At 41.4% G+C, this 24,568-nt stretch overlaps 1 protein-coding gene and 1 long non-coding RNA gene across 4 annotated transcripts in view; one reads left to right on the top strand and one right to left on the bottom strand.

Moving 5' to 3' along the window:
* Positions 1-302: 302 nt before the first annotated feature.
* Positions 303-21,476, bottom strand: LOC139042334 (uncharacterized). 2 transcript variants are annotated; one of them, XR_011498952.1, is made up of 4 exons: positions 20,992-21,476; positions 14,405-14,463; positions 5,535-5,731; positions 303-2,957 (listed from the first exon to the last, which is right to left on the bottom strand). It is a non-coding gene; the product is annotated as an uncharacterized lncRNA (long non-coding RNA). The 2 variants fall into 2 exon arrangements; XR_011498953.1 differs by lacking the exon at positions 14,405-14,463.
* A 142-nt stretch (positions 21,477-21,618) lies between these two features.
* Positions 21,619-24,568, top strand: part of LOC139042331 (transmembrane protein 254-like) — a 7,946-nt gene continuing 4,996 nt past the window's right edge. Inside the window, exons 1-3 of one of the 2 annotated variants that reach the window (XM_070500265.1) lie at positions 21,619-21,723; positions 24,014-24,117; positions 24,295-24,354. In XM_070500265.1, coding sequence (XP_070356366.1) covers positions 21,634-21,723; positions 24,014-24,117; positions 24,295-24,354 — 254 coding nt within the window. In that variant the 5' untranslated portion in view covers positions 21,619-21,633. Of the gene's footprint in view, positions 21,724-21,879; positions 22,018-24,013; positions 24,118-24,294; positions 24,355-24,568 lie in introns of those variants that run through there. The other variant, XM_070500264.1, reaches the window with a different exon arrangement.

Raw genomic sequence — 24,568 nt, 5'->3', positions numbered from 1 at the left:
TTGTTTAGGGCCAGCCACAAATTCCTGACTCCTGACTTGCACAAAGTACAAACTGGCCAGGCCAAGGAATGAGTCCCAACTCTCCAGCAAGAAACAGCACTTGGACCTTCTTCAGAGCCTAAGATCTGACCTAGACTGCTAGTGAGTGAATCCCAACTCCCATTTCCAGGTGCTAAATCCTGCTCCAGAGGCAAAGGGGAGGCTTTTTGCACCTGAGGATTCCTCTCCACTTTAACAGATGTTCCCCTGGAGGAGACTGTCAACTGATGGGAATGGACCAGACCTGACAGAGGCCTTCATGGGCAAGGTGACAAGATGTAATCCACTGCACAGGTCTGCATCCTGAGGCTTCTCTGGGCTGGCCTGGCCGGGTCTTTCCAAACCTCTGCCAAAGAAAGAAAGAATAAAAAGTACAAATATAAATTGTAAAATGCAATATACATTACTACATATGCTCCAGGCACATCAGTTAAGAGGATATTTCCAATGACTTTATAGCAATAAATTTGAGAACAGAGATGAAATGGACATATTCTTGGAAAAGTTCAACTTGGCAAAAATGACTCAAGGAGAAATGGTTGTCCTATGATCATTTAAAATATGGAATTAGTAGTCAAAAATCTTCCCATAAAGAAAACATCAGACTCAGACGGATTGACTAGAAAATTCATTTAATGAAGGAATAAGTTTTTACACAAGATTTTAGAGAATAGTGAGAGAGGTAGCAAACCTAATTCATTCCAAGGCTGGTTTAACATGATCCAGACCCCTAAAGATAGTGCTAGTAAAGAAAATGATTAGAGGCCCACTCCTTTGTGAACATAGATGCTATGATTGTAATCAAAATATTGGAAACTACAACCCAAAAATACATAAGAAGGATACATCATGACGTAGTTGGGTTATTCCAAAAACACGACATTCTTTGATATAAGAAAAATCTATTTAAATCACCACAGGAACAAGTTACAAGAGAAAAAAAATTATATAATTGCAATCAATGAAAAAACATTTAAGTGCTTCAAAATCCATAGAGAGGGAAGAAATAAAGAAACTGAACAAATTAGAAATAAGTGGACTCCTTTTGCAGAAATTGATAATATGCAGTATAGTAAATGCCACATACTAAATATGAAACTGGGAAATACTGACAACGATGTCACCTCTCACTCTGCTGATTCAATGTATTACTGCAGTTTTCAGCCAACACAGTAAAAGGAAAATAGAATAAGGATTGTATAGAAATACAGGTGCCATTACTGGCAGATGAGGTAATTGTGAACATATGAAATAATGTAGCATTCAGATGCTCAACTGGGTACTCTCAGATCTTGTGACATCTGCTTTATGCACATCCACAGGAGACTTGGTCACAACACTCTGGGTTCCCAGGCAGCAGCTCTCAGGTAAGGGGGATGGTGGGGGCTGCACACCTGACCCAGCACAGGATCCTCCTGGGGCTCTTCAAAGGGCAACAGCTGGGCCTGCATCTCCACTGAAGTTCTTGCCTTAAGTGGGGAAAACTTGGGTGGCCTCAACAAAGGGACTGCCTTTTAGATGTATGGAGACCTGGCTGACGTTTGGATGTCTCTCACAGTAGGGCTTCAGTGAGGCTGCTGCAGGACATATGGCTACTGCGGTGGCTCCATGGTGTAGGAACATTGCAGTAGCAGCCTCATAGGCCTCTCATCCAAAGGCTGCTGCAGTGGGGTCCTTCTGATTCTTGTTGGCTATCTCCCCTCTGAGGGGCAGACAATATCTGAAACAGGTACTGTGCAAGGGCCTCTTTCTTCTGAAGCACAAATTGCTTTGAATTTGGCAACTGCTGTTTGCTGGTTGTCTTGCTATGTTTGTGTTTGTTGGTTTTGTGCTCCATCCTCTAGCCCAGCCCTAGAGGGCACTATAAGCTGTATGATCAGGGGCTAAAACACTGGTGGACACTGCTGCCCAACCAGAAGGGATCAACAGCTCATGGAGCTTTCCTCAAGACAGTGTTTATGTTCAGGCTCTGGAGAGGTGTTCGCCTTGATCTGCTGTGTGGATTACTATTGAATGTTATATGGTTATTATTTCCTGTGGCCACAATCTCGATCCCAGCAGTGGACCTTTGCAGACCCCTCATCCCAAAGATGCTGCATTTCAGAATGGGATTCCTCGGCAGCTCCTTGACGCATACCTTGCCCAAGAGGCATTGGCCGAGACTTGACCACCATTTGTAGAGGTGTATGCTGCAGCTGAGAACACAGGGGCTCTCCATTAGTTTGAGAAAACCCCCTCTGCTCTTGTGATGGAAGGGAAGGCACCTGCTGCCCTAAATCCCCACAACTCAGGTGCATTAGATACTGAGCCTGGAAGAGCAGATTCTCTTGATAATCCTGAAGCTGTTGAGGCTGCTATAAAGGACATCTGCAACCATTAGCCTGCTGTCCTTGAAATAGTGAGTGATGACAATGGGCCTTCTTCTCCTGTTGCTGTTGCCTCTCTCCCTGCACAGTAGAAATATGGTGCAGAATGAAGGGCCTTGCATGCTGGCTTTCTTCTTTCTCAGGCCCATCCCTCTCAAAATACTGCACAGAAGATGTAGGAGGATGAAAAAAGAGTGCTGATTTGTAGCTGGAAAATGGATAGGCAGGACAAAGTTTACTTCTCGTATCACCTTGATACTCCAAAGTACAGCTTGGTTCCTTTACAATGCCTGGGACCATAGTGTCGCCTGGGCCATCCTGTTGACTGGGAATTTCCTGTGTCTCTAGAGAAGAATAGCCAGCTCTCCCCAGTGCAGCCTCCTCAGTAGAAGAGAAGTTGTGCTCAGTGGTGTAGTTGGGAGATTCTGCCTGAGTATCCTGGAGGCTTAAACATGAACGACCTTGAACAGGGAATTCATGTAGTTTCCAAATAGCAAACATTCTGTGTCTCTCTCTGGGTGGCAGTCGGGCTCTTTTATTCTGGAACCAGTTCTAAAGAGAAAAAAAGAGTAGTGTTTTATCAAATTGACTTATCTGGTTATATTCCTCAGTATATTTCCATAATGTAGGAGAGAATTTTGTAGTTAAGCCTAGTCTCAGCATTATCACTGACTTTCCTCCTGACCTTGTACTCAAAAATAAAGGCAATCTTCCCTGGGGCTACACGTGTGATTATGGAAGTCATACAGTACACAATTCCAAAACTCCAACCACCTTCAAAGTCTGCACTGGCCCTTCTGTACATTCAAACCTAAGCCTTTCAAAATCTGCCCCTAATATGTTTGCAATCCTGTGTTTAGACAGAACCTACTCCCAGCTGTTTCCTAAATACACTGAATTTCTCCCACAATGTTAATTTACTCAAGCTGCTGCATAAGAATGAATTCATGGCTCAATGTATTCTAAATCATGTTCTTAAATTCATTGTTTTCAAACGTTATACATAAGCAAGAGTTTAAGTCATAACTTTACTGTATTTTATACGTGTCTCTAAGCATTTCATTTTAACACCTCTAGTCTCCATTGTTCATCCTCCCTAAAATGAGGATAATTATACATGCCAACCCATAATCCCCAGGACATTGGGTGAGCTGGAAATGATAAAATGCTTTTGTAGACAATCCATCCTAATAAGCCAGGGTTGCTGTAGACAGTTAGAGTCATGCAGCCTAAGCAACAGTACCTGGGGGCCTTTTGCCATCTGCTCACTCCTGGAACTGCCCTCTGGCTCCCAGTTCAGAATAGCTTTAGGCCATTAGTATTACTAAAGCTAAACGGATCTCTGATCCCCTCATGATGATTGTTTAAAGCAAAATTCTGACTGCGCACAGTGACCCTGACACCTCCAAACACACTTTCTCATTTTTTCCTCACAACACCACAACATAGATAATTTTACAGAAAGCTGAGTTACAAGAGTCAATTTGTCAGAGATTATAGGGCCAGTTCGAATGTTGATTTCACGAAGACCCAACCAGAAAACAAGTGCTCACTTTCCCTAGTCTAACAGCCTGCCCTGATCCTCCCCCAACTGTGTTTGCTTCCTGATCACATCATGGACACTCTCTCTAAGCACATGCAGCTCAATTCAGTGCAAGGCAGTTTGAATGGCCATATCTGTGAACTTCATGTTATAAAACTATCCCTGTGACATGTTTGGAGGATTAAAAAAAAAAGACTAAAAAACAGTTTGAACTTGAGAAACCCAGTGGTCATGAATCCAGAAATGTAAAGAAAATACAGTATAAAAATGTTTTAAGTATTTGACCAGTCTCTATTGTTTCCTGGCTGTTACCTTTTTTAGAGTTTCTACTTAGTTATATGAAATCATTAACTTGTATTTTTCTTGAAATGTTTCCAACTCATGAAACTCTTATAATATGATGACATAATTACTTACATAGTATTTGCCTATACTTTTATCCTCCAAAGCTACTCTTGCATTCCCTTTCTTATTTCCACCAAGATAATTTCCTCCTATTGTCAAACAAACAACCAATAAATTCAAAGATCTATGGAAATTACAGGACAAAGAGAAATAAGAAAATCTTCCTAATTGTGTGTATGGCACAAAAAGTACAGCTCTAATAAAATTTCATGGAGCTATTATCAATCATTTCTAAAAACAATCATATGAGAGATTCCCTGGACAAAATTTGGTTCACACAACAAATGGTTATGAAGCACCTGCTATAGCTGTGATGTATTGTGCCAAGTGATGGGACACTATTGAGCCAAGTCCTTTCTCTTGCACTTCAGACTTGGATATTCAACTATTTACTTACTATTTCCACTTGGAGGTTTAATTGGCATACTGAACTTATTATGTCCAAAGTAAAGCTCCTAATGCCTCTAGCATAAAACCACTCTATTCCAGGCCTCCCTATCTTAAAGGCAACTCTAATCTTCCACTTGCTTAGGCCAAAATTTTGGATCCCTCTTTATTGGATATACAGTGAGAAGATGCAAAGACCTCTCAGCAAACTATTGGCTCTACCTTCAAAATAATAGTTCTCTAGGTGCCAGCCCAGTGGTGCAGCAGTTAAATCCACACATTCTGCTTTGTTGGCCTGGGATCCACTGGTTCAGATCCTGGGTGTGGACCTATGCACTGCTTGTCAAGCCATGCTGTGGCAGGCGTCCCACATATAAAGTAGAGGAAGATGGGCACCGATGTTAGCTCAGGGTCAATCTTCCTCAGCAAAAAGAGGAGGATTGGTGGCAGATGTTAGCTCAAGGCTAATCTTCCTCAAAAGTAATAATAATAATAATAGTTCTTTATACTTCTACAGTCAGCAACCTAATCCAAACCATCATTGTCCTTATCCTAGATAATTACAACAGAATCTTAACTGGTCTCTGCTTCCAAACTTGATCCACAATAGTCTATTTTCCATAAAACACATACATAACATATTCATGCCCACACTGACATAAATAAGAAAAGTGACCAGATGTCAACACTTTGTTCTGTGTGATGAAATACTATGAAACTTTTTCAGAATTCTTTACATTTTATATTTGTCAATAAAAGATATATGAATGCAAAGCTTTGAATATTTCATTTACATCAATTATATATACTTGACAACGCAGTTGTTTGGCCAGTTCTTTTCGAGTGGTAAAATCAGGGTAAGGAGTCTCTTCAAATGTCTGATTAAGAATATACAATTCATCTGTAGTAAATTTATGTCGTTGTTTTCCCTTTCCTCCTCTCCATTTTGTTCCTTTAACTTCCTTATGACCATCTTCTTCGACTGGAGATCCTGAAAAATATATAAATGGAAAGGGAAATGCATTGAGGAATAATGATAGTATCTAGAAAAAGAAAAGACTGTTCACTGACTAACCATTCATAAAAGATTTTTAAAAAGTGGAACCCCACCTCACACCTATTTACAATACTAAGATTACTAATAGGTTAAAGGCCTATCTTTAAAATTATGAGGAGAAAATGAGATTTATGACCTCTAAGGTAGGGAATCAACTCAACAGCACTAGCAACAAGGGTAGGGAAGGATTTCTTTAGTTTAATAAGAAGTCACACATTATAAAAGAAAAGGCTGATGAAAAAATGCTCAGCCTCATTAGTAATTGAAGAAATACAAATAAACCAGCTCACACCCATCTGGTAACCAACTTAAATGTATGGGACTAGAGTAGGGAAGAACGATAAAGAAAATAGGAAATCAGAAGCAGGGTTGGTATAAGTATAAGTTCTTAGAACCACCTTGGAAGTAATTTTATTATATACAATCAAATTGAAAATGCACATATCCTTCAACACAGCAATCAAAGGACACTTGAAAACAGTAGGAAGGTTTTGTAGTGAGGTTACAAGAATGGTAAAAACAAGAACAAAACAAAAAAACAAGGTTTAACTATACACTGTCTATGAGAGACTCATTTTGGACCTAAGGACACATATAGGCCAAAGAGTGAAAAGATGGAAGAAGACATCCCATGCAAATAGTAACCAAAAGAAAGCACAGGTGGCTATACTAACATCAGGCAAAATATACTTCAAGTCACAACTGTTATGAGACTAAGACATTATATAATGACAAAAGGATCAATTTACCAAAGAGATACAATAATTTTAAGTATGACAGACAAAACCTCAGACCTCTCAAATATATGAAGCCAACATTGACAAAATTGAAGGTAGAAATAGTGAACAACATAATAATAGTAGGAACATCAATGCCCCACTTTCTATGATGGATAAAACAACCAAACAGAAGATCAATAAGGAAATAGAGGACTTGAACAAAAGTATAGACTAATTAGACATACCAGACATATACAGAACACCCCACCTAAATGAAGAATATACATTCTTCTCAAGTGCACATGAAACATTTTCTAGAAGAGACCATACATTAGGCCACAAAAGCAGTCTTAAAAAATTCAATATTGAAATCACACAAAGTATATTTCCAATTACAGTGGAATGAAATTAGAAATTAATAGCCAAAAGGAAGCTGAAAATCTACCCATCTGTAGAAATCAATCAACATACCCTAGAACAATCAATGGGTCAAACAAGTCACCATGGAAATTAGAAAATACCTTATGACAAGTGAAAATAAAAAACATAACACCAAAACTTATGGGATGCAGTGAAAGCAGTGCTAAGAGAGAATTTTTTAGCTGTAAGTGAGTACGTTAAAAAATATATCAAATCAACAACCTAACCTTAGACCTCAAGTGATTAGAAAAAGAACAAACTAAATCCAAATAGAAGACAGAAGGATATAATAAAGATTAAAGATTTTTAAAAATGGAGAATAAAGGGGCCGGCCCCATGTCCCAAGTGGTTAAGTTTGAGTGCTCTGCTTTGGCAGCCCAGGGTTTTGCCAGTTCAGATCCTGGGGGCGGACATGGCACCACTTGTCAGGCCATACTGAGGTGGCATCCCACATGCCACAACTAGAAGGACCCACAACTAAAAATACACAACTATGTACTGGGGGGCTTTGGGGAGAAAAAGGAAAAATAAAATTTTTTTAAAAAGTAGAGAATAGAAAAAAACTGAAAAGATCAACAAAACTAGCAGTTGGTTTTTCTAAAGGATCAACAAAATAGATAGATCCTTGTCTACATTAACTAAGAAAGATTCAAATAAAAATCAGAAATGGGAGCATCACACCTAATACCATGGAAATAAAAATGAGTACAAGAGAATACTATGAACAATTGTGAAACCAAGAATGAAAAAGTTAAAAAATCTCCCCTAGAGCAGAAAACTTTGAGATAAGCTTTGCTAACTCCAGCTTTGCATAATCAACTATTGTTTAAAACTAACCAGATTTTGATGTCCCTCCTTAGTAAAGGAAGGAGCTGTCTTTCCCAGGAACTCAAGACCCAGATGTCAAGATTCAGCTTCATAAGGCCAAATGTAGGCTGAAGATGAAAACTAAACAGAAAAGTCCAGTCAAGGGAAAAGAAATTCAGTCTTCAAGGCCAAATGCAGGCTGATGAGAAGGTACCAACCAGCAATGCATTATGCTCCCGCTACCCCTACTTAACACTCCAGCACATGCTCTCCCTTTCCTACCTAAAACCCCAGATAAAAACCCCTCCCTTTTTCCCTTTAAGGAGGTGAATCTGAGTTCTAACTCCCATGTCCTTGTCTGACTGCCTTTCAATAGTAAACCTCTTTCCTTGCCACAAGCCTGACATTTCGCTTATTGTGCCTACAATGCATCAGGTAAATGAACCTGCATTTGTGTTTCATAACAACTGTATACCAACATATTTGATAACCTAGAAGAAATGGAAAAATTTCTGGAAACACTCAATCTACCAAGACTAAATCATGCAGAAAAAGAAAATCTGAACAGACTAATAACAAGAAGACTGACTCAGTAATCAAAAACCTCCCAGTAAAGAAAAGCCTAGGACAAGATGGCTTCACTGGAGAATTCTACCAAACATTTTGAGAAAAATTAATGCCAATCCTTCTCAAATACTTCCAAAACATTGAAGAGAAGAGAATACTTCCAAACTCATTTTATGAGTTTTACCCTCCATTATCCTGATAACAAAGGTAGACAAAAATATCATAAGAAAACTATAGAACAATATCTCTGATAAATATTGATGCAAAAATCCTTAACAAAATACTAGCAAACCAAATTCAACAGCACATTAAAGTGTTTATACATCATGACCAAGTGGGATTTATACCTGAAATGCAAGGATGGTTTAACATACAAAAATTTCAATGTAACATACCGTATTAACAAAAAGCACAAAAACCATATTATCATCTTAATTGATGCAGAAAAAGCACTTGACAATTTTCAACACCCATTCAGGATAAAAACACTCAACAAACTAGGAACAGAAAGAAAGTACCTCAACATAATAAAAGCCATTTTTGAAAGACCCACAGCAAATATAATACTCAGTGGTGAAAGACTGAAAGCCATTCCCAAAGCACTTGCTTGGAGGACTTCACATCCTACAGGCACTGTGATTGAGCCATCATTGCTTTGGAGTCTCTCTGTTGCAGATTTTTGCCTCGAGACAGAGATGGTGATGGGAGCAGTGGACTCCTGGGTCCACCATACATAGTTCAGGAGCCTCTGACAAATGAGTCACATATTATTCATTGAGCACAACACCAAAAGATATAAGACACAGTTGGAGCAGACCACAGAGCCTTCTCTCCTCAGTTAAGGTTCTTCTAAAAAAAAAAATCAAAGCCAGAACACTGATATTTTGTGATATCTACCTTCTCAAAGAACAAGAGTGTCAAGTCTCTTTCATACCCCAAGCTTGGAAAGTTCCAAGTTATTTTGAATTGCACAGAATATCAAATCATTTGGGAACCAGGGGGGAAAAAATCCCAGGACCACTTCAGCAATTCTTCCAGGATAGCTCTTTAGGTTTGGGAAGGTTTTTTTTTAACTTTTTACCCTGTTAACTTTTAAACATGCATGAAAAGTAAGAGAGAAGAGAGGAATGAACCTGATGATCCTATCACTGACTCAAATAAATGGCACTACATAGCCAGTCTTATTTCATCCACTCACCTCCTTGACACCCCTTCCCATTACTCTGAAGTGAATCCCAGACATACTGTTTCACCCAAAACTACTTCAATATATATCTCTAAAATATAAGAAATATTTTTTATAATGAGTTCCATATTGTTGGATATTTATTTAGGTTTGTTCTCATTTCTCTTTTTTATTCCAGTTTTATTGAGATACAATTGACAAGATATCCCTTTTAATGTAATCAAAACTTCATTTTCAAATACCTGAGCCTCTCAGAAAGTCCTAGCACCCAATTCCACTGTTCGGCAACCACAAACAATTACATCAGTGACATGAGCTGTCCTCAGCCTACAAACCTGCACTTTTAAAAAATGAAAGCTCAATCCCTCGGAAAGCACTAGTACATAAGGTAGGTTGCCTCTCACCAAAGAAACTCACCGTTGGAAGACATGTTGAATCTCTAGTCCAGGGTCTTTTGGAGTGACAAAGTGATGAGCTCTGGAGCAGCAATAATATACCCCTGAGGTGCCCACCCTAGACACACCTTAGACACAGCCCTAGACATGGCTCCACCCTAGGTGGGGCTCCACCCCAGATACACCCTTGGATCACCTTACCTAATCCACCTCTTCAAAACCTGGCTTCCATTCATTGAGCACCAACTGAATCCAATTTTCTTATTTATCTTTGTAATACCCTGACAAAGTAGGTACTATTTTACCCCCACTTAGACTTAGAGGACACCAGGGACAGAGAGATTTAGACCATAGAGGAAGCCTCTGACCCAGACAGTCTGATCTCTGACCTCATGCTTGTCACTACCATCCTATTATGTTATAGACTGCAGGATGTGTGAGTATGGAAGGCTTGTCAGGCTCACAGAGGATCCACATTGCTTGATATATCATTCGACTAAGGAATACTGAGATTGGGAGCAGAAGAGACCAGAGACTAATATTGAATAAGGATTATAGACATTAGATCATTTGCTAATTCATCTTATCCTTGAAACAGTCCTTGAGATAACCAAACCCTCCATTTTACAGATGAGGAAACTGCAGGCCATTGGAGTTTTCTTCACAATTCTAGGACTTTTTACCTTCCCAAATGTGTGGGAGAAGGTTTTTATATACTCCAGGTCTGAAAAACATAACACATGCTTGACAGTTCTTTCATATTAATTCATCTGAATTCAGAGGGATCCACATGTGCCCCTTTCTATTTAAAAAAATTGCTACAAATTTATGTGACAAACCCAACGAATTGATCTCTCACACATTATATTACTTAAGTCTTGTAATAGCCCTACGTGGATATATATTACTCATACCTGTGATACATATGAGGACACTGAAGCCCAGAGAGATGAGCTAAATTGCCTGAGGTCAAACTCTAAGAAGAGGAAAATGCCTAGAGGAACATAAAGCAGGTGGAAGTAAGGTTTAATTAGGCATGTTAATGGCAGAGGTGCAGGCAGAGGGAAAGCCCGTGTTTCTGACTTGATTTCAACAGAGATCACACCTTACCAACAAATGAAGATAAAGCACAAGGAAGAGACTTGGTGGGCAGATGAAATCATGGGAGGTCATGTTAATGAGTTATGACTGTAGATTGGTCCTCTGCTGTCTGCTTGGGGTCAGAGGCACTGATAGCCAAGCCAGTGCATTTGGGCAGTACCAGGTGCTCTGAGGTAGTTGAGGGGAATATTTTGGGAGCTGGAAGTGTTGGAGGAGTTTGGAGGCTAAGAGAGCAGAGCAAACCAAGATAAGGTTGGACCTAAACTGATTTCTCTGCTTTTTTTTTTCTTCCCAGTAATTCAAAGTTCAAATCAGCTATTCTTGGCTTTATTTTTTCTCTCAGTACCTTGAATTCACACTAGGTGGTGACCTTTCCTGTGCCTCCTCCATCAAGCTGCTTCCAAAATACATTCTGCCAGACACGTTCACTTCCTTGCTTCAGGTTCTTTCCCTAACTCCAGTCAGTCTTGCCTCTGGTCCCATTCCATCATTTAGATGTCACTGACAAAGGTCAACAAATCAGCCTCTAAATTGCCTAATCGTATAGTTAAACTTCCTCCCTAAGGCATCAAACATCGTTGGCCAATCCTTTTTTTCTTGAAAACTCTCTTACTTCAGATTATATTGATAAATAAATGGCAAGCAATAGGATATTGGAGTATATGAGGAAGCCATTTGGTGCAAAACTAATTTGGCCTAACCTTGTTTTTTCCCAAAAGGGCCTGAGGTGGCCATTGAGCATACATTGTATATCTGCTTTAAGCATCGGCTATGTCCCAAAGACAAGAAAAAATGCCCTTGAGATAAAGATGCACCTCCTGGTGCATTGGCATTTCCTTAAGGATAAGCATCTCTCCCTAGACTAGGAATTGATTGCTGCACCCACTTGTCACCACCCAGCTCAAGACAACACACCTGCTACTTTCTGTGTCCACCAGTCATGACAGGGCAATCTCATCACTATTGTAAAAGGGGCATTTCAATCATATTGATGTGGATTAAGGCTGCCCCAGCTAGAGAAGCCCAAGGTGACCTGGACTACATGCCAAACTATACGACCCAGTGGACTTTTTTTATGGTATGAATTAGGACCGCCCCAGGGAGCGAAGCCCAGGGCATCCTCACCTACATGCCGATCTGTATGGCCAGATTCGTATCTAAAGTTATATGACCGCACAATAACCAGACCCCATCTGCACTGAAATCATTTAATGACTTTTTACATCATCTTTTCTTTTCTCCAGTAAAAATAAGTCCCGTACCCATGCCTTAGAAAATTAGCCCTAACCCTCAACTCGGGGCAGCAGCAGGAGCTCTGACCGCCCATGGGTCCTGTCCCCACGCACCAGCTCTGCCTGCCCATGGGTCCTGTCCCCATGCCAGCGGGGGCAGCAGCAGCTGCTCTGCCTGCCCATGGGCCCTGTCCCCATGCCAGCGGGGGCAGCAGAAGCGGTGGCAGCAGAAGCTCTGACTGCCCATGGGTCCTGTCCCCATGCTATTCCACACTATTCTCTAAATAAAAGAGCACTACTGCCAGATCTTGAGAGTCTAAGAAATCTTTCTTTCGACTCCTCAGCTCACTGACCCCGCATCAATATTGATGAGGATTTTTAGGCTGCTTAATTTTAAAACAGTTTATGATGAGGATTTTTAGGCTGGTTACTTTTAAAACTACAGATAAGAAGCAGGCTCCGAGGAGTGGAATTTGTTTGCCCTTTGATCAGAGACAATTGCATTTGTGAAGGAAATCTCCATGCCTCCCTCTCTGCGCCAGGAGGAAGGGGGGATGGCTTTATCTCTGGAAACCCTTAATGGGGAAGGCAAGAACTTAAGTTGTTTACTGTCTGGCAACCTCATGTAACTAACCCCCCACCCCAAAATCCTCCTTTGTCTTTAGCTGAAGATAATATTTGAGGGGTGACTTCTGCCATTTACTCAATCCGGTTTGATTCTTATCTAAAAGTTGTGGGGCCGCCCCATGGCCGGACCCTACCGGCACTGGTACCATTTTAACTTTTTTTTCCTTTGTCTTGTAAAGAGATGACTCACATACCTATGCCTTAAATTTAGCCCTAACCCTCAACTCGGGGCAGCAGCAGCAGCAGGAGCTCTGACTGCCCGTGGGTCCTGTCCCCAAGCACCAGCTCTGCCTGCCCATGGGCTCTGTCCCCATGGCAGCAGGGGCAGCAGAAGCGGCAGCAGCAGGAGCTCTGACTGCCCATGGGTCCTGTCCCCATGCTATTCCACACTATTCTCTAAATAAAAGAGCACTACTGCCAGATCTTGAGAGTCTAAGAAATCTTTCTTTCGACTCCTCGGCTCACCGACCCCGCATCAAATATGACACATATTTTCTGGTGGTACACAACCACTCTGTGCACCCCTACTTCTGTGGAGTGCGCCATTCCTTTGTGGAAGGACTCTCCTGAGCTATATGGCCCTCAAATTCTGGCTCATAATAAACTCACCCCAATTTTGATTTATAGATTGGTTACGGATTATTTGCATCAACAATATTAAGCTTGGCTTCAAGGAATATCCACTTGAGTCCTTTATGCTTTTTAAAAATACCTCATAACGTGAGAGCCCAACATAGACCAGGTCCTGTGTATTGAGCCCTGTGACACAGCTGTGCAAAAGCACAAATGCAGTCTCTGCTCTCAGAGAAGCAACATTAGAGTGAACTTTTAGAAGTACTTAACTCCCAATTGTCACCTGCAAGGAAAAGCCAGAACTTACTAGAATGCCTAATAAGGAGTTTCATGACCTGGCCACTACTTCCCTTTCAGCCTCGCCTTTGAGACTCTGTGACTTCCTGCAAACTCTTAGCTCCAACAGGCTAGGCCACTTCCAGGTACTGAGATACTCTCCGCCCTCCTGGCCTGTACATCTTGACAAATAAAAATGGCAAGTAATAGGATATATTGGAGTATATGAGGAAGCCATTTGGTATAAACCTAATTCACCCTGATTTCTTTTTTTTCCTCCAAAAGGGCCTGACTGGCTATTGAGCACGCATTGCATATCTGCTTAGACATTTCCTATGGCCAGAACAAAGGCCCTTGAGATAAAGATGCAACTTCCCCCCACATTAGCATTTTTCCTTAGGCTAGGAACTGATTGCTGCACTCACCTCCCAGCTCACCTGTGACCACCCAGCTGGAGACAACAGACTGCCACCTGCTGTGTTCACCGAGACAGAAGACCTACCTGCTATTTCCATCAATCGCTGTGCCAACAGAGCAGTCTCGCGACTATTGTAAAAGGGACATTCCAATCATATGTGAAACATTCTCTTTGAGGGTATATAATGACCCTGTATACCCCCCCCAACTCTTTGGAGTGATCTGTTCCTTTGTGGAAAGACTCTCCCGGGTTATAATCCTCAGATTTAAGCTCAGAATAAACTCACCCAAATTTTCATCTATAGATTGGTTATGGATTATTTTCGTCGACAATCTGCTTCAGGTGCTGCAAAGAAAAGTCCCAGGTGACATTAGAAGAAAATACTTTAACCAAAAGCAAGTTGATCAACATGGCAATTTGATTAAAATAATCATCTGGTTAAAAAGAAAAAGGCAGCAATAACAACAAGTGATTTAAGAATTTGGTGCTCTGTAGAGTAATTTTGTTTTCCTTAAGTGTTTTCCTCTGGGTTTTTCCCTGCCTGCAGAATTTGGGGATGTTTCCTCTACTTTTTGCATCCAGTGAATTTTTAATTCATTTTCCCCATTGTTTTTGTGATGTTAAAATTTAAACCATAAATGCACAAAAATGTGGTTAGTCCTCAGTTTGCCTACTGCAAAAATATAACATTTGCCTTCTACACAGATGTTGGAAACAGAATATTTCGTTCATTCACTTATTAAATAAATATTTCTGAGCCCCTCCTGTGTGCCACAATTGTTCTATTTAGCGATTAGCAATAATGTGTTTGTTATACCAAAGTTTGGGTCATTTTTTCATTGTTTTTATTTAAACAAAGCCTTTGGCTTCACCTTTAAGTGATACTTTTCTTTTTGTTTTTCAATGTACATGCTCAAAGGGAAATTATTCAGCATTGTGGACAGATTTTTGGGACCTCTCTCCGTAGTATAATAGGTAAATCTAGCAAGAAAATTTCATGGGCTTTAAGTCAGTACAATAAAGTCTGTGCTGCACTGTGAAACAGCTGTGCAGGCCATCTTCAGCCTGTGTTAAAATGACCTTGCAACCCCACACCTCATGACTGAAGATGCCAGCTGGACAGATCCACAACAGGAAAAGAGAAAGGGGTACCTCACTCTCACATCTCCCAGCTGCATCTTAGAGATTGAGGGAATAATTAATGACCCTGGTCCTTGCCTCCCTCCCCACATAGATAATGTCAGTCTATGTCTCTGAACTTGTTTGATATATAATCAAGAAATTCTTGTTTATGTTACCTTTATTATATAATCTAGAGAAAAGCCGCGATGTGCTCTATCCCTTTTGTTAAGATATGTGAACTCTAGTTGTAAGGGTTTTTTTTCCTCTTCCCTGCATGTACACTGTTTGTGAAAGAGACATAAACTGCACTTAATCTCATACCCCTCAGAGCAGTTCCATCAGAGCACTCTCTTGAACAGTTTTCCTGGGGTCTGAACTCCTCATGCTGATTATTGAATAAACTCCTTCTCTAATATCACCTAGACTCTTTATTTCAGGCAACAGTAGTTTCACTTCCTTCCATCCCTTACCCTATGCTGAAATGTTGGTTATTCATGAGGAGAAGTTGATCTCTGTCAAACTGTATGCAATGTGCTACAGTATTCCAAGAGGAAGAGTAAAATTATTCACACAGGCTTAAGGATGCCTGGGAGGGTTAACCACAAGGCCACAAGCCTAGTGGAAGTAAACTGAGAACAGGCCAAATGTCCTGATGGGGTTCAAAGCAGGCTGCCCCAGCATATGCCACTCTGTTATGCAGATTATTTTGAGCTGAAGACAATAAAGATTCAGAAGACTCAGGAAGAACATTTCACCTTCCCCCAAACTGCCTAAAAGGATTTAACATAGAAGGCCTGATCCAGGAAGCAGCTAATACCATGAGATAACTATAGTATAACGGAAAATAGGTGTGATAAGAAAGCCACCAATAAGCTTATCTTATCAAAATTCTGTCTCTTGGGCCACATTCTCTATAGGGGGCCCAGCAAACAGATGTCTAACAAACATTTGCTTTCCATTTCCATGTGAATTGTCTTCCTCCCCTTTGAAGTCCCAAACGGATACCCCCAACATCCTCCTTTGCCTTTAGCTGAAGATGATATTTAAGGTGACACCTTTGGCCATTCTGGCAAGTTGTTCAGTTTTCCTGGGTTTCTCCCATGTACACGTTATTAAACTTTGTTTTACTTCCTCCTGCTAACCTGCCTTTTTAATGTTTTTTAAAAGATTTTATTTTTCCTTTTTCTCCCCAAAGCCCCCTGGTACATAGTTGTATACTTCTAGCTGTGGGTCTTTCTAGTTGTGGCATGTGGGACGCCACCTCAGCATGGCTTTATGAGCAGTGCCACGTCCACATCTAGGATCTGAACCAGAAAACCCTGGACCACCCCAACAGAGCACACAAACTTAACCACTTGGACAGGGGGCCGGCCCACTGCCTTTTAAATTTTTTGACCAGCCATAAGAACCAGAGGGAAATGGGTATGGGGGAATTCTCCCTAACCCCCTACAGGCTCTATGGGGACCCCCAAACTGTTACTGGCTACAAACATAGGTTCTTTACCCGCCACACAAGAGGGGACAAATAAAAACTGGAATGCCAGGCTTATGGCAAGGAAAGGATTCTATTTTGGGTGACGTCAAGCTGGGAGTTGAGACTGAGCCCTCAAATTCATCTTGTTTCATCTCATCGCCCCAAAAGATCAGAGGCAAGGGGTTTTTAAATGTTGCAAGGAATGTGTCTGCTTGTGGGTGGGGGGAGTCAGTGGCCTTGCTGGTTGGAGCTTTCTCACCAGCCTGCATTCAGCCTCAGGAAGCTGTTTGCAGGGAGGAGAAAGAGATGATAAGGAATGCAGGTGGCTGTCCTTGGTTGTCTGCCTCAATCAGTGATGGCGGATTCTGGTGCCAGGAAGCCAGGGAGTAAGCAGGGAATAAGTGCTTTGCTTTTAACCCCATATATGCTTGGTTTAATGTAGGGAAACTGATATCAGGGCCAGTATCAAAACTAGCCCTAGAAGTCAACACCTGGATTTGTGGGAGGAAAATAAAAGTCTAAAGCCATATGTAATCCTAACTAGTACAATACGCTATCTGAAAACTTGGCTCAGAAATCCTTAAAAATTCCAAAGTTCAACAAAACAGGAAATGACATGTTAAAAGATTCACAAAATATCAATATAAACAGAAAAGTTACTCCATGACCAAAAGTAAACATGCCTGACAAAGCTATATAACATACCTATTGAAGTATTAAAGCTACACTCCACAAATCTGGTGAATTTGGCAAACTGACAATTCAAATTCGCTTTGAGCACTTTGGGTTTTGTTGAGATGATTTTATGTAAATTGCCCATTCAATGAATTGTATTTTCTCAAACTGAATTTTATCCATTTGCTTGCCTCCTCCTCCCATATCACAGCACTCAGTTCATGGAAGTATAAACAATAGTAAGAACAACAGCTAACATTTATTGAAGATTTACTTTATGCCACTTCTAAACTAACCATTTCCCAAATACACATAATAAATCAGTGTCCTATAGGCCAAAATCCTGCACAAAATCTGATTATCATCATCGTCATCATCAACCATCATCATTATTTGAATTTGAAGATTTTTAGGCAGGACAAACCCACCTTGGTTTCCCCAGAGTTTCACCACACCAAATTGGATCATCCCTATCCCTTTCATTCATTTGTTAATTTAATGCCCTGAGGACATTTCTGTTTGCAACCCATGAATGTAGGATCTCATACCTTAAGGTCAAATGGTCAGTTGTATTAAAATATTAAGTTATGCTGCCTCTAGTAAATCCCTATTGATTTGCCTGTCATCAGAACTACACTGTACCCAACCTGAAGCCTGGACTGTATTTGTCTTATTCACAGCTGTATCTCCAGGACCTAGCACTGCACCTGACACTAAATGAGTCCTCAGAAGGACTGACTGAATATTTGAGTGAATGACATAACCTTTTCTCCATTCACATTATACTTTGTCAACCTTTCATCTTTCCTAGTTTCCCTGATTCCAATTTAACTCCATCCAACGTACACCAGACATTTTCCCCTCACTGATTAAAAAAATAAAATTGGGGGGCCAGCCCCATGGCGTAGTGATTAAGTTCACTATGCTACACTTCTGCATGCCAGGTTCGCAGGATCCCCAGTGCAGACCTACACCACTTGTCAGGCATGCTGTGGCGGCAACCCACATACAAAATAGAGGAAGACCGGCACAGATGTTAACTCAGGGCTAATCTTCCTTGAGCAAAAAAAAAGAAAAAAAAAGTTTTTACTGACTTACCTTGGCTAAGGGATCAAATCAAAACTACTTAGTTTGATAACTAATGACATTCATGATCAGGACCCTACCCACCTTGTGAGCCTCAACTCCCTTCACTTAACTTCACAATGTTCCCACATTGTTCCTTCTTGCAACAACAAATTGCTCTTAATTCTCTGGACACAATGCTGTATCCAAATTCCCATAAATTTGTTTAGATTGCTCTCCCTTCCTCACTCCCCCATGATCCTGGAAAACTGGGTTGCTATATTAGCACATGCCCATCCTACACTACAGCCATCTCATCAGAAATCCCCTAGGGGTACTATTATCTCTGGACGTCATGATACTGCATTATTGGTATACTTGTGTTGGGGGAGGGTAGAGTTTAAAATATTTTTTCCCAAATAGATAACGAATCATCATAAAATAATTTAATGAATAGTTCATTCTTTCTTCCTTAATTTGAAATGCTACCTTTATCATAAATGCTTGTGTATATGTCAGATCTCTGGAGTATCATTTTCCACTGATTTATTTGATTTACATATCAAATATCAAATGTTTTTAATTATTATAGCTCTTTATAGTGTGTCTCAATACCTGGTAGACCAAGCTTATAGGAAAAAACTATCTTTTTTTGCTTTATTTTGCACATCCCAAATTATCATTAAGGTTGAACGTCTTTTCATGTTTCTTGGCCATTCAAGTCTTCTCTTTAACAGATGTCCAATTCATATCCTTCACTCATTTGCCTATTATATACATTGAAGAATTTCTTCTTCCAGGTCCTTCAATGTTACTTATGGTGCCTTTCATAAGAACAAAGTTTTTAATTTAGATGCAGTTAAATTTTTTTTCTTGCCCTCTATGGCTTTTCATTTTCATATCTTGCTAAATAGTTTCTTTCCCCTCTCTCAAAGGTTGTAAAACTCTTCTCCCATATTTTCTTCATTGTTTTCAATGTTTAGGTCATTAATCCATCCAGAGGGGAAAGAAAGAGATAAAGTGTAAAAGGGTAAGAGATTTCTTTGCCAACCCAGAGGGGATGGCAATATAGGATACAGAATTTAGTTGGGGGGCCAGCCCCATGGCTGAGTGGTTAAGTTCATGTGCTCCACTTCGATGGCCCAGGGTTTCAACAGTTCAGATCCTGGGCATGGACCTAGCACCGCTCATCAAGCCATGCTGAGGCAGCATCCCACACAGCAGAACCAGAAGCACCCACAACAAGAATATACAACTATGTACTGGGAGGACTTTGGGGAGGAAAAAAAAGAAGACTGGCAACAGATGTTAGCTCAGGTGCCAATCTTTAAAAAGAAAACAAAAGAATTTAGCCACCTCTGGCATGTGTGGAGAGGGTAACTTAGGTAGAAGAGAGGAAACCCATCCGAATTTCCAGTTGATTGTGAGTTCCTTGTGGATTGACATAAACTACTCATATCTGAGTAAAGATCTTCTGGTACCTTCTGAATTCCTTATATGTGCATGACAGCCTAACCATAAAAGAGAAATACTGAAAAATAGTCTAAAATTAGAGAAATTCTTGAAAAGTTCTGTTAAAGGCTTAATCAGCAGTGTACTTGAGGAGAGTTACCCTGTCATTTGTAGGACAAATTCGATAAACGGATTGCATGTGGGTTGTTGAAGTGGTAGAACATAGGAAGGAATGACCCAGGGAGGCAACAGAAATTAAACCGCAGTTTAATTCAGAGGATGAGATATCATGTTAATCAATAGAACACTTGACAGCAGACTAGATATGAGGGCAGCCCAAGGGGGGAATCTGGGTACCTGGAAGAAGGAAGATGCTATTAAAATAAATAGGGGAGCCTTGGTGAGGACTGACTTGGTGGATAACAACAGTGGACTTGTCTTTGAGGTGTGGTGCGATACTTAGTGAAAGTTACCAGCAGGAAACTGAGAGAGGCTAAGGCTGGAGAGATTGTTTTAAAGTTATCCAGATGGAGGTGAAATTGAATCTCAAAGATACTATAAACACAGAGAGAAGACAATAGGGAAAACCTGTATCTAGGGGACAGGTAAAAGGAAAGCTGAGAAAACAGGTATTCAGAGAGGGAGAACCAAGAGGGTGATATGATGAAGAAAGATTACGACTAAGACAAGCTGTTTAGCACTGGTAACCCTGATAGTGACAGGCACTGTGGTTTACCTGGGAAAAGGATTTTGTCACATATTCTGGAAGTCATTAAGACATAACCGAATACACTCATGTAAAAAACAAGGAAACAGAACCTTAGCTGTTTCCATGTCAACTGAAGAAGTTCTGGAAATGTGCCACACCTCATATAGCATGGTCCTTAAGAGGACCAGAGCATTCGGCTACCACTGGCTTCCAATATTCCTACCCACTTGCAGGACTTTAGGCACCTCTCTGTGCTGTCTCCTCTTCTTTCAAATGAAGGACAATAGTCTACTGCATAGAGTTGTTTAACAGTACTTTAAACAATGTCTTGAACGTAGTAAGCACTCAATAAATATGAGCTATTGTTTTCACTCACTTTTAAGGTCCCAGCGAAATGGTCTTCCTCTCATGAAGTCTGAGAACACGCTTCTGTCTGATATGTCTCCCACTGCGCACTGATGACACAGTGCTTAGCACAGGCTCGGCACACACGTCGAAGGCTCAGTAATATTAATAATAACCAAAACTTATAAAGCACTAGGGGCCAAACACTTTTGTGAGTGTAATACACGCATAACTCATTTAATCGACCCAAAGCCCCGGGGTAGAGAAATCAAGGCACAGACAAAAAGTTAATGGCAGAGCCAGGACTTAACCCGGGTGTCTATCCCACAGCCCCTGTTCATAACTGCTGTGCCCTAGGGTTCGATACTTCACTAATGAAGAAGCATGGCATGATTTCTCACCGAGCATGGCAGAGCTGAAGTTCAAAAATTAGACTCATGGTTATTAGAGGCGGAAAGCACCATCTATTCCAACATCTTTTTCTTAAACCCAGGAAAGTGACACTGAGAGAGGGGTCTCCCCTGCAAGATGACCAGGGCACCAGACCAGAGCTCTGCAAGATTCGCTCCCCAAGGTTCCGAATCCTTAGACCTTCACCCTCCCGGAGGTCCTGCCTCCAACCTCCAGCGGAGCAGTGTGCCCCGGCAGCGCCTTCCGGGGATGTGCTGCAACGATGGGGAAGGCCGCCGGCGACGAGGCGTACTTCCAGAGGAGCAGTCTGTTCTGGCTCACCGTCATCACCTTCTCCTTTGGCTATTACACCGTAAGGGCAACGGCCTAGCGTAAGATCCACGCCTGCGGGCGAGGAGAGTCCGCGCAGGCACATTCTGGCTCTCAGGCGCTTTGAGCCAAGTGAAAGGGGTGCAGGCCGACAAGAAGACGCAGGCGCACTCCTCTGCCCCTGCCCGTCGCCGGCTCGAGGTCCTGAGAAACCGGCTATTCAGGCTTTCCCTCTATGGGGGCGGGGACGGCTTCCCACCCCATGACTCAGCGTCTAGCTCTTTCAAGATGGTGGTGGCGAAGTCAGAGGGCAGCAGAGCTGCTACGGCCTATTTCCGTACGTCCAGAGCCTTGCCCTCGCTGGTCACGGTCGTGGGGCTGGGATATTTTGCCGTGAGGTATAGGGCGGGACGGGGCATCTATTTTGGCCTGCCAGGCCCTCGTACAGCGGGGGGGAGGGGGACGGGGAAGTTGTGGAAGGGAGGTCTTGCGCTTGCATGCCCGGTGGTTGCCTAGGTTACTGGCGTAAGCGGAAGTTAGGTTGGCTCTTTGGACGGTTTCTGCTTTAAGAGTGTTCATGCCTTTGCGTCCTCGCACATCCACGGTTGCTAGACTAAACTGAGTGTGAGGAGAGCTGACGGAGGGGGAATCCAAGTTGGCAGACTCCCGTAGGCCTGCCAAGTCAGGATAGGGCTTCCGACGCAGAATGCTTGAGGCAGTTAGAATTGCTTGGAAAATGGGAATAGACCTAAGGGATGGGTAGGATAGTTGTTAAGAAGGGATAGAAAGGATAAAAATGTATGGCATAGATATGGAATCAAGAAGACTGAGGATCTCTACTAGAAGAGGAGCGACTTTTGTCTTGAGTTCCTTTAAAGGATAATGGGATAGATGCCTGGAAAAGTAGGTTGTGGACTAAGTTGGTATAATTTTGAAGGAAGGCAAAGCTATTTGGATATTGCTCAGGAGATTGTGGTGATTGGGGATTAGAAGTGTGTTTGTCCATGTGTGTGGTGATGAATTGAAATTAGTCTTTGGGTGGTGAACATGATGTAAGCTACACAGAAATCGAAATATATGACGATGTACGCTTGAAATTTATATAATGTTATAAATCAGTGTTACTGCAATAAAAAAAGAAAAGGAAAAAAGTAAAAGAAGTGTGTTTGTCGTGTCCACAGTGTTGATTATTGACGAATCTGACCACCTTTGTCCTGATTTCCCCATACGTAAAATGGAGGTATTGAACTGAAAACTCTTGAAGGTGCATTTCTGTTCTGTGATTCTGCATCTCTGACTAGTTAGAATACAGATGGAGGAAAGCTTTGGGGACTTCAAATTGGGATATTTTGGAACTGGCAGGTGCTGCTCCTTCTAGTCCCCTTGCTTTTGGAGGATGCAGTGATTTTTCATGCTTTATTTATATTTTGGATGTGTAACAACATGATAGGAGAGGCAGTACTGCTCCTGGCTGAGATCTGAATGGGACAATAAATTTTGGGCCTGTTGGCACATAATTGTTCTCAGAAAAGCCTAAGCTGGCAGAGATTACAACACAGAGACTGAGGGAAAGCTGATGAGATTACAAAAAGCTTATGTGATTAAGTAGTTGCTATTAGCACTTCACAAACCTGATCTCACTTATTTTCCAACTTTGTGCAGGATCATTCCCAATTTTAGAGGTAGAAAAAGTGAAAGAAGAGAAAGGGATTTTAAATTAAACTGGGGTTTCGGGGGCCGGCCCGGTGGCATAGTGGTTAAGTTAGTGCCCTCCACTTGGCAGCCTAGAAGTTCTCTGGCCCAGATCCCAGGCGAGGACCTACACACCACTCATCAGCGATGCTGTGGCAGCATACCATATACAAAGTAGAGGACGATTGGCATGGATGTTAGCTCAGTGCCAGTCTTCCTCAAGCACAAAGGAAGATTGACGACAGATTTGAACTCAGGGCCAATCTTCCTCACCAAAAAAACCCACAGGCGTTTGGCTCAAGGCATGGTTTCTGCAGTAAAAAAGCTAGCCAGGGCACATAAACTCTTAAAATGTGTTAATAAACTGTATAAAATAATGTTTTTGGTGGAGTTCATTAAGAAGTCATCCAACTTGGACATTGAGTCTGATAACCATATAGTTTCCTGAGCATAAATCTCCCACTAGAATAGTGTTTAGAAAATAGAAGTAGAGAGTGGAAGCCCAGGTGACTTAATTCAGAGTTTCTTTGGTCTATAGTTGTTCTTGTGGAATCAGAATTATTTCCTAGCCTCTCTCAAAAGGGAACATTTGCTGATTTAAGTGACCTAATAGGTATTGTGTGCCTCTGGTTCTTTTTCAGTGGGTTGTCTTCTGGCCTCAGAGTATTCCTTATCAGAACCTAGGGCCCCTGGGCCCCTTCACTCAGTACTTGGTGGACCATCATCACGCCCTCCTGCGTAATGGGTAAGGACAGCTGCGGAAATGGGGTGTGGACACTGCAGCTCCGGTCTCACTGTACGCCAGGAAGGCCTGCAGTTGCCTTTAGATATTTAAGAGTAGTGCTAGTTCACGTTAAAGCACCTTTCTTTTTGAGGTTTCTGTGATAACCATCACCTTAAACTAGGCTGACTTTTGTTTCAGGTATTGGCTTGCCTGGCTGATTCACGTGGGAGAGTCCTTGTGTGCCGTGGTATTATGCAAGTAAGTGTTTTTAATAGGTCTTTGTCGCTTTTCTCTTGGTATCTAAGTTGAGAGTAGCCACATTTAAATAATTCATGCATTTGTAGGCTGAGAGCACTCTCAGGGTAGAGTTGAATCCCCACACCTAATACTGAGCCTAGCTTAGAGGGAGTATTCAGTAAACATTTAATTAATGAATTCATTTCATTTGTGTTAGCTAATCAATTATTTCATT

The sequence above is a fragment of the Equus asinus genome, chromosome 28 (assembly GCF_041296235.1).
Source record: "Equus asinus isolate D_3611 breed Donkey chromosome 28, EquAss-T2T_v2, whole genome shotgun sequence".
Classification (NCBI taxonomy): Eukaryota; Metazoa; Chordata; class Mammalia; order Perissodactyla; family Equidae; genus Equus; species Equus asinus.
The sequence above is the reverse complement of the archived record's forward strand: the minus strand, read 5'-3'. Positions and strand labels throughout refer to the sequence as shown.